This window comes from Corticium candelabrum, chromosome 7 (genome assembly GCF_963422355.1).
Source record: "Corticium candelabrum chromosome 7, ooCorCand1.1, whole genome shotgun sequence".
Classification (NCBI taxonomy): domain Eukaryota; kingdom Metazoa; phylum Porifera; class Homoscleromorpha; order Homosclerophorida; family Plakinidae; genus Corticium; species Corticium candelabrum.
The window spans coordinates 1,518,664-1,533,663 of NC_085091.1; the positions used below are offsets into that span (position 1 = coordinate 1,518,664).

The 15,000-nt window shown below is 42.9% G+C and overlaps 2 protein-coding genes across 2 annotated transcripts in view; one reads left to right on the forward strand and one right to left on the reverse strand.

Annotated features, from left to right (window-relative positions):
* The window catches only part of LOC134181844 (caspase-3-like), a 2,703-nt gene extending 367 nt beyond the window's left edge, over positions 1-2,336 (forward strand). Inside the window, exon 2 of the mRNA XM_062649115.1 lies at positions 1,280-2,336. Coding sequence (XP_062505099.1) covers positions 1,280-2,112 — 833 coding nt within the window. The 3' untranslated portion in view covers positions 2,113-2,336. The remainder of the gene's footprint in view (positions 1-1,279) is intronic.
* The window catches only part of LOC134181843 (multifunctional procollagen lysine hydroxylase and glycosyltransferase LH3-like), a 12,836-nt gene continuing 165 nt past the window's right edge, over positions 2,330-15,000 (reverse strand). The window contains exons 2-21 of the mRNA XM_062649114.1: positions 14,905-14,999; positions 14,603-14,739; positions 14,405-14,519; positions 12,933-12,981; positions 12,754-12,866; positions 12,609-12,672; positions 11,238-11,335; positions 11,076-11,177; positions 10,886-11,017; positions 8,802-8,926; positions 8,508-8,735; positions 7,252-7,384; positions 4,351-4,464; positions 4,147-4,215; positions 4,015-4,077; positions 3,895-3,942; positions 3,780-3,839; positions 3,633-3,719; positions 3,452-3,577; positions 2,330-2,659 (exon numbers count right to left, since the gene is read on the reverse strand). Of these exons, the coding sequence (XP_062505098.1) occupies positions 2,504-2,659; positions 3,452-3,577; positions 3,633-3,719; positions 3,780-3,839; positions 3,895-3,942; positions 4,015-4,077; positions 4,147-4,215; positions 4,351-4,464; positions 7,252-7,384; positions 8,508-8,735; positions 8,802-8,926; positions 10,886-11,017; positions 11,076-11,177; positions 11,238-11,335; positions 12,609-12,672; positions 12,754-12,866; positions 12,933-12,981; positions 14,405-14,519; positions 14,603-14,739; positions 14,905-14,999 (2,114 nt within the window). The 3' untranslated portion in view covers positions 2,330-2,503. The remainder of the gene's footprint in view (positions 2,660-3,451; positions 3,578-3,632; positions 3,720-3,779; positions 3,840-3,894; positions 3,943-4,014; positions 4,078-4,146; positions 4,216-4,350; positions 4,465-7,251; positions 7,385-8,507; positions 8,736-8,801; positions 8,927-10,885; positions 11,018-11,075; positions 11,178-11,237; positions 11,336-12,608; positions 12,673-12,753; positions 12,867-12,932; positions 12,982-14,404; positions 14,520-14,602; positions 14,740-14,904; position 15,000) is intronic.

Below are 15,000 nucleotides of genomic sequence, written 5' to 3' on the forward strand. Positions count from 1 at the left end.
TTTGATGTCGTGCGCGTGTCGAGCGTTGCACTCTGTGGTAAAAACATTGTAGCAATCGCTAGTTTCGACGGTGTGTGACGTCGCTCTGAAAGCGCGGCGCGTTGAGAGATAAGTGTCTTGCCGCCCACACGAGTGTGAGGCTCGTATTTCTACGCGAATTTTTGCGTAGAATCAAAGTCCTGGTAATGAATGTTTCGATTGAAAGGATAAACGCCAATAGGGTTAGACATATACTACAGCCAATGCCTTGGTTGGAAGTCTATGATAGAGTATTTCGTTTGTTAGCACGTGGTTGGGAGGGAAACGAGGGAGGACGTTTAATGAAGTAATGAACTGTGAAGGATCAGCACAGGAGTACACGTCAGCAACATCGTTGTAACACTCAGTCTATTTACGTGTTTTACTAAATCTGTGGTGAAATGACATCTTGTGAGTGTGTACATTGTGCCAATAGATAAAATTCCATCCCTGGAATGTTCTGCTATATACTCCCATCTCAGTTTACCACAAACATTTCCGATTAGATACACGACGCTGTGGGTATGATCCCAACAAGGTATCCAATTGTTTATCCAACTTGTTGGCATAGTGTTAATAGCAGCTACCACAGTTTCCTTTTTCCTGTTCATAACCAAATCTGATGAATACTACAGCAACAACCAGGGGGCAGGAGGGTCGGGATTGGGGGGCAGGAGGGTCGGGATTGGGGGGCAGGAGGGTCGGGATTGGGGGGCATTGTCCCTCTAATACTGGACGCTATGTAATGGGATTTCGTTTCATCAAAGAAAAATACTTTAGAAGTTTCCTTGCTTGCAAGTAGAAATAAAAATATTGGATGGTGTTGCAGTTGACTCACTTGATACACATTGTTGTGATCATTTGTGTGCATGCTGCTCTGACTACTTCAGTCACATACTAATCAGTGACAAACCAACCATATTCAGTTAAATCAAAATGGCAGCAGTCTGTTATGAAATGTTCACCCCCCTAATCCAAAGGAGCTTCCACCACCCCTGCACTGTAATCAGTGACAACCTATCAGTGTCGTGGGATACCAGACCAGCCGTTGACAGGCAAACCTTTCCACATTGAGACGAAGTCAGGTGTGGATCCAGTTGATTTTTAGGACATACAATAATTTCTTGAGGCGACATTTATAAACAATCTGGATGTTTTCAACTGTGATCGTGATTTGTCTACCTATATTTCTTCTAATGCTACCCTACAACACACCATTCCATTTTACATGACTCGTTGCTACTAGCAATTTTCTTTGCAGATGCTGCTCAAAACGGTGATAGCAGTGAAAGCGAAGATTATGATGCATCCAAATTGACCGATCAATACCAAATGAAATCAAATCCTCGAGGGCGAGCTCTCATCATCAACAACAAACATTTCACTAACGGACTGAGAGTTAGAACTGGAACTAATGTAGATGCTGATAGTTTAGAAGGTCTGTTCAAGTGGCTGTCGTTTAAAGTTGAGAGGCTCAATGACCGAAAGTCACACCAAATGCAGAAGGACTTGCTGGACTTTGCAAAAGCTGACCATTCCAAGTATGACTGTGTCATTGTAGCGATCCTAAGCCATGGTGAAAATGGTCAAATCTACGGTACAGATGCGAAGCTCATCAATGTTTCAGACCTCGTCGGATACTTCAAGGATTGTGAATCGCTTGCTGGTAAACCCAAGCTGTTCTTCCTTCAGGCGTGTCGCGGGGGCATAATGGATGACGGGGTTAACGTTCCAGACGGCTTCGATGATCCTGACATCAGCTCAGCTACAATCGACTCATACATTGCCAATGCTTTGTGTGGTGATGAGACCGATGCGAAACTCTCCACACTTCCCAGTGATGCCGATTTCTTACTCTCCTATGCGACCACACCCGGTTATGTCTCATGGCGCAATCAAGCCCGAGGCTCATGGTACATCGATGCACTAACTCAAGTACTCTACAAATATGCAGACAAGGAACATCTCGTCGACATGTTAGTAAAAGTCAATGAAAAAGTCGCCACTGAGTTTCAATCCAGCACTGGAGCGAAGAAGCAGATTCCCGCACCAGTCGTCATGCTAACAAAGAAGCTTTACTTTAAGCGAAAGTGACATGAGAACGTACTGAAAGACGTGATTACTAAGTATAACATGCTTTGCCTCCTCATATTTTGTTGTACCAATTTGTAACTAAGTGTGGCGATATACTCTTATTCTGTCACCGTCTTTCTACTGTCAGTTGGAATATGAAATTACTAGCAATCCCTTTTCCAGCTGATTGTCTACTATTACATTAGAGGTCGAGTACTAACAATTAATAGCCAGTAAGTTAGCATTCATACCTTCTTCAAGCATATCACAATGTCAACCACCACACAGAGAGAGAGAGGCACCCACTAGAGTATCGTATCATTCAACAGACCAAGATGAGACATTGGAAGAAAGAAAATAAAGATACAGCGTTTCTAGAATTTCTCTCATGTCCGCAGGCTAGTCGATCCAATCATGGGTCAATGAAAGATATCATGATATACCGGGTGCCTCCCGTTACACTTAATCCCTCATGCCAATGCGTTAATCGTCCAGGGTGCATCAACGTATGCCCAACCGGAGAGTCCCGCACACTGCAATTGTAGCGAATAAAATGACATCCGCCTCCCTACGATACAACACAACACCATTAGGTCTGCATGTCGTGGGCACGTCTGCCCCATGTGTGTCAGTCTGTGAGAGCTCATTGTCAACTGTCCCATACCCACCTTCCTTGTTGTAAATCAACAGTGTTCCAGCTAGGATGTAAAACAGCATGGTGGGGGAGGGGGCCTTGCAGGGCATGTGGGCCACCCACCCCAAGCAAGAATTACAACAGTAGTGAGTACTGCACAACAAACAGGTCTTTTTAGCTTTACTGTATTACAGTAACTGGGACAACATTTGTAAGAGCAGAGAGCTGTAGTAGCGAGCAAGCACCGGGCGTTACGTCAACAAATATCAACTGCTACGTTTAGTTCAGTTACCACGTCCTAAAGAGGGTCTCCAGCGATTGCGATTCCCTCTCTGCCTTCAATAACTCCTCCTTACACACTCCTACTGCATCTTCACGTGGTGACAGCTGCAGTGACATGCATAATAGTGGTTTCCTCTCAAAGTCCGGATCTTGCTTTCCCAGATCCTTCTTTCTGTGTGAGGTTTGATAACTCATTTACGATACATTGGAAAGATCTGAGTGCACTAAGATCTGTGACTACACGCCTCGTGTAATAGGGTGCAGAGTAGTAAAAAGGCATGGTGAATTAGGGCACGGTGCACAGAGACCAAGGCATACACTGTAATAGCCTCGAACTTCCAGACCAGAGACTGTGCGAACTCTACACTGTAACCGCCTAGCTGGAACACCGAGATTCAAGTAATACTATCTATCATCTGCCTGTCTCTTAAACTGATGTATTACCTGGTAATCGATCCCGCTTCGAGACAATGCAACGTTGATGGTGAACGTCGCTGAGTCATGGTGAGGACGCAACAAGTACTGACCATTGGGATTATACTTGACGACAAAGTTCATTATCGAATGTGCCTAAATTCGATGTGTTCATTATCGTCACACAAAACACACACGGTCACATCATTACGTGTGAGTAATATCCGGGAAAGACGCGGAGTTGAACGGGTAGCACATACGACTTGATGACCTGCAGCCAGTGTTCCTCAAACCCGATCTAGTCATGAAGAAGCGAGGGTTAGCAACTAGAAACCAATAGTATGTCACTAGTTTGCACCTGCTTGGCATGTATGTCAACTGTTGGCACGTTTTCGTAGCCACCAGAAAGACGACTGTCCTGCAATAAACACAGCAATGGCTAAAAGTGAAGCACCACAGAGTGTTAAGGTTGCCTCGTGGCTCTCTTTGCCCGCTGACCACTGACCGAAATGTTCCATTTCCTGTCAACATGAAATTAAAGATATCAGAAACAGGACACAAACTGAACCGGATTGATATTAATGACAACTTGCCTCGACTAATTCCTTGGCAAACTGGGGGGAAATGAGAGGATAATAGTAAACATCAGGACACGGCTAGAACAATGTATCATGTCAGTGTTACTGTAATATCAATAATATAATTTAATGTCTCATGCTACTAACCATATCCACTGGAACCGACTCATTGAGACTTTGTGAATAGTTAGGATGGATGTAGACTTCTTCCCAGTCCTGGCGGCACAAAAATCCATGCATAGACAAACATGCAAACCGACTAACAGGCAGACAAGCATGTAGAAACATGCAGAGACGGGTTTACAGGCACACAAACAGAGAAGTGGATTGACGACTACACATTTGACTTACCACCTGATTGGTGAGTATTTCAAACATGTCGTTGTGGAGATGGTCGGTGGTGAACGAATCAGTGTCTAGTAATCGGCCGAAGTCATGACGATTGGTCATGTGCATGAAAACGCCCTACAACAACAACAAAAACAAAACGAGAATTAGATGCAAAGCACTACAATCTAATATCATGCCAATGGATGGCAAATTGTCCAAAACACTAAGTTATACAGCTAGGAAGACCAGTCATTGGCTGATAGGATTTCCTGTATAAATATATCTATCTATCTATCTATCTATCCAGTCACACCCACATTAATTACTTAAGTTAGAGTTTTACCTGACATTGTATGCAGTTTGCAGAATTTATCTTCTAACGTCACTGTACTAGAGAATTTGATATATCAAATAAATTATATATCTACTGTATCTGTCTATCCGTGTTGAGGTGCGCCCACATTCTTACTTAAGTTAGAGTTTTCTATCTCTATCTATCTATCCCAGAAGTTGGATGAGTTGCGTATCTTTTTGGTGAGTGTAGTGAAGACTGCAACTAAACACAAGGAAGAGAGGAAGTTCAAGGTGACGTGTGCAGCTTCGGCTGCTACAGTCCCAGTGACACTGTTGCACGTTCGGGGATCCCACCTGTTGCTGATAGATCCTATGCTTTTGTTTGTTTATTGTCTCGCTTGGCTACACGTCTGTGCAGGCTCTTGATTGTCATTCATCGTGTCGTTGCTTCTTTTGTCTGCTGTCCAATGTTCTCGTTCACTCATCTATCGTCTCCATCTCCCCGCCCTTTGTCGTTGCTTTCTGGGGTTGCTGTCGTGGCAAAACCTGCTCATTGAACTTCTACGTGCTCGCTCTGGATTGTCAGTCATCGCGTCATTGCTTCTTTTGTCTGCTGTTCAATGTTCCCGTCCACCCAACCATCGTCACCGTCTACCCGCCCTCTGTCGCTGCTCTATGGAGTTGCTGTCGCAGCCAAACCTGCTCACGGAGCTTCTACTTGCTCTCTCTTTGGATTGTCAGTCATCGTGCTCTTGTTTGTTTGTCTTTCAATATTCCCGTCCATCCGCTCATTGCCACCATCTACCTGCCCTCCATCGCCGCTTTCTGCAGTTGCTGTCATGGCCAAGTCTGCTCTTGGAGCTTCTGGATTGCCAGTCATGCTGTTAAATACTATTGTCCACCTTCCCATGTTCTCCATCTACTTGCCTTTCCATACAGCTCTGTGGAGTTACTGTCGCAGTCAAACCAACTAAATTTTTAGATTTAGTCTATCTATCTATCGTGTCCAGGCATGCCCACTTTAATTACTTAAGTTAGAGTTTAAGTTAGAGTTTTCTAGTACAGTACAATAATGTTAGATAGATACCATAAACTACATAAAATGTCAGCTAAAACTTGATATCCAATAAAGACCAATCCGTTACACTACAGAAACTCAATGCTCGTGTGATCATGAAAAAATTAAACATTGTCCAAGGTGGTTCTATTTTAGTTGATGAACTCAGGCGTGTCCAGGCATTAACTTAGGGCTCGTTTCCACCCTAAACTGTTTTAACAAGTGGTTTAAGCTAAACTGGTGTACGGATTGACCTGTTTCCACCTGCGCTACACCAGTTATACCTAAACCTAAACCGATTTCTTAAAGCTATTTCAAAGTAGGTTTAGCAAAGTGGTTTAGGTTTAACTGTCACGTGAATGTTATCGTGCTTGCTTAGATAACTTCTGACAACACCGTTTTGGTGATATTGACTATCTTGCTGGGATAGGATTACCATAAAAGATGTAAGGATCATTAACTAAAGGAAAGATATCAGCAGCTACGGAGAGAGAGAAGTCGATGTCCTTGGTCATCGTCATGCATAATTCCTACTAATACTTCAAAATAAGACTTTCCTAGAAGGTTTTCTTGGACATCCCGGATGTGCAAGTTCCTAGTGGAAACAGTCGCTTTCTTGAACTGATTTAGTTTTTAAACGCGTTTAAGCTAAACTAGTTTAAGGTGCAGCTAGTGGAAACACAGCCTTAGAGTTAATTTAGAGTTTAGCTGACATTTTCATGTAGTTTGCGACATTTATCTAACATTATTGTACATACCCAATAAATCTATCTATCTATCTGTCAGGCGTGCCCACATTAATTTCCTAAAGAGACATTTCGGAGATTTGCGTTAACGCAACATTTCAGAGATGCACGCCAATGTACATTAGTGGTAAAAAAGCAATGGCTGCATTAATGGAAATGACAAGAACTGCAACGCGAAGTTACAGTCGTGTCCAGTTTTTACAACAGGTGTGTGGTAAAAACAGCTGTTCATACGTGGTTTGTCGCACGTAAACACTAATAAAAGGATAAGGAGGCGAGTGGTATCAACGTCCGGATCTGTTTTGTCATCCACCGTGCTTCCGCGAAATCACGGTCATCCTGTCGATGTCACGTGATGTAACACGTGATGGTGAGAAAACCCTCTTCAGCGTCACACTAAAAAGCGTTGTCCGCCTGATAACAGATATGTATAAGTAAGTTGTGCATAAGTGTTTCAGCTCCTGAACTACACAGCACGCTATGCAAACTGCGATCTAGGGTAGATATATTTAGAAGTTGGAGTCCCAATCATAAAAGTTACAAACGCGTCTAATAGAATTTATTAATTAATCAGTTAAAAGCATACATAAGCATATCCCGTTCTGCAAATGTGTCAAATGTCTCAATTTGATTGGGGCGCAATGTACTAGCGCAAGTGGCCTAAATATTCCTTTAAGTTAGAGTTTTAGCTGACATTTTATGTAGTTTGTAGTATCTATCTAACGTAGTTATCTAGAAAATTTTGATATCCAATAAAAATCTATCTATTTATCTATCTGAGCAACATCTAAACAATGTTTGCAACACACAATGTTATCAACTCACCTTATGTCTGAGAAATGCACAGAATGCCATATCGGGATCAAGTTCGGAGCTAGTGTATGAAGGGGTCTGTTTCTTCACTAGCTTGCCCTTCATCATGTATATCGCAGTTACATATGGAACATTCCAAATACCTCTATACACACACACACACACACATCAAACATCCATAAGAACACTCAATTTCAACCTGTGATACACACAAACTATCGATGGCAATAGTGTACATAACAAACTGACACGTACAACAGTCTAACATTTTGAACAACAATTAGTTCATATATTCCTCAGTGTTCCAGCTAGGATTCGAATTGGGGGGAAAGGTATACTTACTACTTTGTATCAACAGCGGGGCAGGCTTTACTGAGTCAAGCAGATTGTTTTTGCCAGCTTATATGAAATTGTGTTTACATTGTAACTAAAGTTGGCATCGGCATCAAACTCACAATTTACAAACATCACAGTTCTGTGCCTGTGTTCGTCTTCTTTCGTGCTCATGAACAACCAATGTCTTCCAGTCTTCCATTCCTCACTAAAGCCATATTTGTGGCTGCTTAGCTGGAACACTGTTCCTTGCTTAGCAGAGATATCCTTCATTACCAAATTATGCTCATTTGGCTATCCAACAACCAGCTGTTTGCTAGTGTTGTCACATCTCTAATCCTGATCAGTTTAGTTTGTCTGTCCGTCTGTCTCTGTGTCTGTCTACTGGTGTGTATGTGTGTGTGTGTGTGTGTGTGTGTGTGTGTGTGTGTGTGTGTGTGTGTGTGTGTGTGTGTGTGTGTGTGTGTGTGTGTGTGTGTGTGTGTCTATGTATCTGTCTGTTAGATGCACCAAGCATCTCTTGCCAAACACGGGCAATTCAGTTATGCTCAACGTTTAAATGTATAAAGCCCACCGACATGGTTATCTAAAACATGCTGTCTTTACATTTTAGTGAGTATCCTCTGCAGTACCAGTTTGGCAGTACAAAGCCACAGTTAGATTGAAAGTGTTTCATGAATGTTGTTAATGCTTTTGCTGACTGTTAAGTTCCTTTGAAAGACGGCCGTTTTGTAATGGTCTTTAATACTTCAAAACTATGTGCTGACCAGAGTGCAAGCACATGCACACACACACACACACACACACACACACACACACACACACACACATGCACGCACGCACACACACACAAAAGTGAGTAACTGGATATTGTTTGACACTTCTAGAAGGGCAGATGCATACAACTTCTAAAATAATATTCGACTATGACTTACACTTTTTCTCTATTCACGATGTCAATATAATCATCCGATCGTGCATAGAATCCTTGATCAGACAATGCGCCCCAGAAATTCGACCACAACTTTCCATGCTTCATGATGACTGGAGCCAAGAAGGTCATGTTTTGTTCCACCAGCATACGAAGCGATTCTTTGTTAACAAGCATGACGTTACTGTCAACCGAAAAGTAGTTGCTGCAGTCGCTCACCACACAAGAATGTCTACAAATACGGAAATAATACATTCATGATTGTTTGACTATGTGACTGTCAAGTGTGCATGCATACATTCCATCATCCCGAGCTTCCGATTCACTCAGCTGACTATCAGGAGAGATATAGGTAATATTCTTGTACCCGTCATCCTTGATGTCCTCCAACCACGACGTGGCATGAGCACTATGATACTCATTCTAAACAATACAATGACTCACATCGTACAACTACACAGCTATTACAGTTACAGTCTGCGTCAAAACTATTGACACAATTACGCTTAGAGGCATGGCCATGGGTAGCATGAGTAGAAACGCAGTCGTTTCACGTCATGCCTTTAATAAATTTTTGATAGCATTTCCATCGCTAGCGCAGCTATACACAAAGGCGCATTCGGATAGACGTGCGTTCGATGGTAAAGCAACAGATCACAAAGCGTGAGCAAGTGCCACCCCGCCTGGACTGCGTCTCCAAGTTCACGAACATTTTGAGGTCTACGAAGCTCAATACGCCGCTTGATAACTGCCTACAGGTTTTCTATTCGTGCAAGATCTGGTGAGTTAGCAAGCCAATTGAGAACCGTGATGCCCAGGGTCTCGTTTTTAAAAATCGGTAGCTTCACTAGCAGCGGAATTTTCTTAGGCATAGCGTAGCGATAGCTTGCGTCATAAAGTTCTCTTCTGCTGGTGGAAGAACTGCCGACAACTCCTTCCTGCGCTGCCAGCTGATGGGCAACTTTGTTTGCTGATTTTGTCGTTCCTTGTTGTGTCATGTTTTACTAATTGAAGCTGTTCGATGGTTTTCAGATAGTTTTTTGGTCTTCCACGGGAAGCTCTGCGTTGCCAAGAAGCCATCCAAGGTCTGTCAACTTTTACCTCTTTCTTGCTTTACTGTTTACCATGTGGCCTTACAGAACTAGAAGCACACATCCTGCAAGTCGCAATTAACCATTACCCAAGTGTTAGCCGATGTAGCCTTTGAATGCAATTGCAGCTGCCTTGCTGTGTGCTCTTCGCAACCATGACTGATCGTCATGTCGTTCGTTCCAGGTCATCTCGTCAACCCCGGCATAAGATGGTTTCCTGTGGACATCATTGTGAGATCACTTTATCCCGCTGATGCTCCACTCGACTGCATGTTAACAGTTTACCATCTACGTCTAGTACTACTGTAACTGCACGTTAATGCATACTGCAGTGTTATAAAACGTTTAACAGTAGGTGCTGTTGTGTGTAGCTATGTTTGGATTTCAAGGCATTCTAATGCATAGTGGTCTGGTACTCCAAGGTCGTAAAGTTGTTGTGGTGACCAATTATTTTTACTTGGTCGCCCGACAAACTCTTTCAACGCATGTGGAACGTTCACTAATAGAACAAATCCTTCTACTTTTTAGTCGAGACATCTAAACGTACTATTGCGCCTCAGATCTCAACATTCGAGTCTGAGACGTTAAAAATTTACCAAATAAATAAGAGAAGCAGACATGTGCAAGTACAACTACAGTAGAACCCCGGAATTACAACCACCTTCAGTGTGTTGGTCCTATTTCTGAGGTGGTCTTTGTTCTGACTCTGCATGGGGCGTATAGGCCACACCCACATCATTAGAACCCGGATATTGCTTGTGACACACGTCTGTTATTCACATGGGAGAAGTACATCATTAATTAACAAGCTTGTATGATGCAGTGTCCATAACACTAGGAATGAATAGAGTACAGTGGGGTTCTACTGTATATAGAAGTCACGAGACGTCACGCGCAAAACCACATCTTTCCTTTCGTCACATCTTTCCGATGCCAAATTCTGTAGCGAGTTGCCGCCGACTTTTTCCATCACTCCCATCAACTAGTCTCCATTCTCTTCAAGCAACTGTTCTTTCCTCTTCTTCACGAATTTTGCAAAGCTTGACGCCGCCATTTCTTACGCTTTATCCGAGAATACCAATGAGGTGCGCATGTGCTTGACAGTAATTGCGAGGGCTGAGTATGATTGGAGAGACCATAAAAGTTGGTCGCAATTCTGATTTCTGAGGTGGTCGTATTTCCAAGAACACAATGTATTACAGAAATTCTCAAAAGCTTCAGACTGGAGGAAAGTGGTCGCAAGGCGGGGTTCTACTGTACTAACTATACAAACACAGCACATTTGACATACCAAAACATAAAGCCTCAAGCTGATCTTGCTCTTCGGGTAATTCAGCTGTGCAATTCTCTCTAAGAAACGCTTGAAAAACGGCGACGGCTTTGTACTAAACACGGACATGAGAACTTCTGGAAATTCAGAATCCTATCAAGTAGAATAAGACATCAACAAAACTATGATGCCCACACTGTGAAGTACTCACCGCTTTGCCTTGTAAACTGAAACTATTAACATCACATGTGATACAACCCTTGTCGGGTGTCCACTTGTCAGGCACATAACCTGATAGTTGGTTCAATCTCAGCTACAAGACATATATGCATGACACCTTGTTTTATGCTAAATCGTAATTTGCGAGACATACCTTAGCTCCTCCATTGCCATGAACAAGAATAGGTTGTGTGCCATATACAACGTTTTCGATCCACGAGTGTGCACCGTCGTACTTCACTTCAACGTCCTCTACACACAAAACATACACAAAAACGTACATTAGCAGCCGGCATGTACGACGTGATCGACGATATAAAATTCACAAAACTTTTATCTCGTGTACTAAAATTGTCTCACAGTTTGTGACGAATTGATTCGGCAAACGTCTATAGTAACCGGTATGCTACATATGTACAGACCTCGTCCATCTCCTGTATTACTCACTGCCTACAAGCATCGTAACACCCAACCTATGTCCTCATAACTCACAAATCTAGACTGTAACAGAAGTTAATTAAGCCACAGAATCGGTCAACATAGGATATTACAATAGCAATTGGTTGCAGCTCTGCCTGTCATTAGATGTCTTAGCAATAGTTCCCTCGTTGGATTAGGAAGGAAACACCGTATTACCTTTCTAGTACGCATCAGACATAACACGACAGTTAGTGATTATGTATGAGGGACAACCCTGATTTAGGTGCTTCACATAACGAGCACACGTAGCACGACCTGCTGCCGCTATTGCACACTGCAACATTACGTACCATCCCAATATAATTCGTAATCACAAAACACATTCAAAAACTTTCATAGCCTTTTCCATTCAGGGTGCCCGTAGTCACGTCACGTGTTGTTTAGGTAGAGTCTACGTAGAGCCTAGGTAGAGCCTAAGGCCTACATAGTGATGCGGCACTTCCTCAAAAAGGCTATGACTCACAGGAAATCTCAAACCGGGACCTAAAATGGTGGCGAATCCATGTAGTGGCATACAGTAATTTTATCAAAGTCTTACAAACTGTACAATGCATCAAACTATGCGCAGGCAAGTTTCTGTGGGCGTCTGGAGCAAACTGCATCAGCGGGAACATGTGCTGGACGATAATCATGAGTGATGAATTAATCACCTCTGACGTCTTCATTTCATGACGTAGCCATACGAGACAAATTTTCCCGGATAGACGGTTTATAGAGCTTTCAAACGGTATGATACAAGCCTTGATGCAATCATGTGTGACCGCGTCAGAGGCCAAAACGTAACCCGAATATTGCAACATGTCCCTGTGCAAGACTATGTTGTCAAATGTGAGGCGTCTGTGCAACAGCTTAAGCGGTTTCTTACAATTGAACTGCTACAAATTTCTAGAGATGTTTTGTGAATTGTGGGCGGTCGGTGCATGACTTGCGTACAACACGTGATGCAAATACAGGCCACCTGTTGTCTAAGCATGGGCAACACGTGAGGCTATGGGCAATTTGTAAGGTAAAGGCTACAATACAACTGACACTTGTCAAAGCAAACCTTCAGCTCCATTCAAATTCTGGAACAAATGTGAGCGATGATCCAACTTCATGTTGTGCTTTTCCTACACAAATATTTACATGAGAACGTCTCATTAACAGTAGCGAGTTGTCATCTACCAGTACAGCCACTGAAATCAACTTACCCTAAACTCATTGTCAAGATATAATTTGGTAAAGAACAGTTGATCGTCTCCAAGATCTTTAATGTTTGAAGATGTCAGAGCCTCGTAGATGACTGGAGCATAACCAATATATCCTGAAGAAAGAGTTCAGTATGAGATGATATCTCACGACTCATTGTATTGTATTATTTCTGACTGACCTCCTGAGCACAAGTAGCGTTTTCCTAACACAACTCTGGGATACTTGTCCTATAAACAAGAAATTACATGAAACTGTAACAAGTCAGTACAGTACAGTCGATTATTTCAACATACGAACTAAACAAATGATAAGCAAACAATCACCCAGCATTCAATCTAATAACAGTACTTACAAAAATGTTCAGTAATTAACATACACACACACACACACACACACACACACACACACACACACACACACACACACACACACCACCGACACACACATATACATGTGTGTGTCGGTGTGGTGTGTGTGTGTGTGTGTGTGTGTGTGTGTGTGTGTGTGTGTGTGTGTGTGTGTATGTGTGTGTCGGTGTGGTGTGTGTGTGTGTGTGTGTGTGTGTGTGTGTGTGTGTTTGTGTGTGTGTGTGTGTGTGTGTGTGTGTGTGTGTGTGTGTGTGTGTGGTGTGTGTGTGTGTGTGTGTGTGTGTGTGTGCGCACGTGTGTGTAGTATCTGTTTTACTTCATGCAATCCAATGATATGCAAAGTCTGAATACACAGCAACTTTCTCGATCTGCAAAATACCATCTGTTTAACAATTCGCTCTAAGTCAATAGTAATTAAGTAAACATGGCTCTCTAAGTGTGTCTGAAAACAAAGAGACAAACAATCATTACCAGAGTTTCTATTACTAGTCAGACATAGACACGTTTGACCAATTTCACAACTAAACTTGTTGACTGAAGTTTCTGTTTAGTCAAAATTTCACAACTGACACCGAAATACAACAATACAGGCTTGCCATTTGAGAATTCCTACATCGAGTGAATACAATTGATATCTAATCGTCACAACAGTAAAAAAGCACCAAAGGTGCTGATGCCTCAGTGCACTTGTGAAGTCCTGGATAAACTACGGGTGTCAAGTCTGCAGGTAGGGCGACACAGTCTGTGTACCAGACACTGCAGATGACTGGAGACATTATATTTAGTAGTGATGAGTCAATCATGTTCCCTCATCAAGTAAAAAGTTATAAGCACCAACAAGGGCTTTTGAGTTGAGTAAATTTTGTCATAAGTAGACAATAGTATTGAAGCAGCACAGATTTAGACCCATAGAAGCATTTACTTACACTTCAGTTTCACTGGCTGAGAAGTTATACCCGGAATACACAGACACACAGACACACAGACACAGACACAGTCAGACAGACAGACAGACAGACACACACGCACACACACACACACACACACACACACAGTGACACACACACACACAGTGACACACACACAGTGACACACAGTGACACACACACACACACACACACACACACACACACACACACACACACACACACACACACACACACACACACACACACACACACACACACACACACACACCTCTACGTACAAATGCAACTGTTGTAACCAGTCAAACCAGACACACACAATGCAGGCACTCAACAGCTTCAGTGTTCATACTCACCGCAAGAGATCTGTCAGGCCAACAGAATCCTTCCGCCGAAAAGACCAAGCTCGACTCGAAATCCTTAAACTTAGTCAATATCGTATCTTCACCAGCGAGCAACACGACATCATAACTACAGACGTAGATCGGAAGTAAGTGCCACACCCCACGCACCACGCAACAATATTTTAGAGCACAATACATCCAATTACCAACCTGTCCGTGAACATAATGACCAAATCTTTGTCGTCCTTGTACTCAGCCAGGTCTCTAATCAGCATGTTTATTTTGTGTCCTCCGCCAGCGTATCTCGCCACGTCTCCTCCGCGCCATTCTTCTCCCATGCCAACAACCTGGAAACAAATGCACACAAATGAAAGCATCAGTGGTGATACGACTGGTAAATTGGAATGTTGCTACGTCGCTACTGTAGCAACATACTTCCTCTCCTAGCTACACTGTAGCACTAGAAAGTTGTTGCAACTGCAACAGCTCTGCACGCAAGTCTGTTTTCTGACCTTCACGTTCAGTCCGTAGTGTTCCACTGACTCCATATATCGAATGTATCCATCGGTCGCGTCGGTGGCTACCGTGACGAGCAACAATCGAGTCTC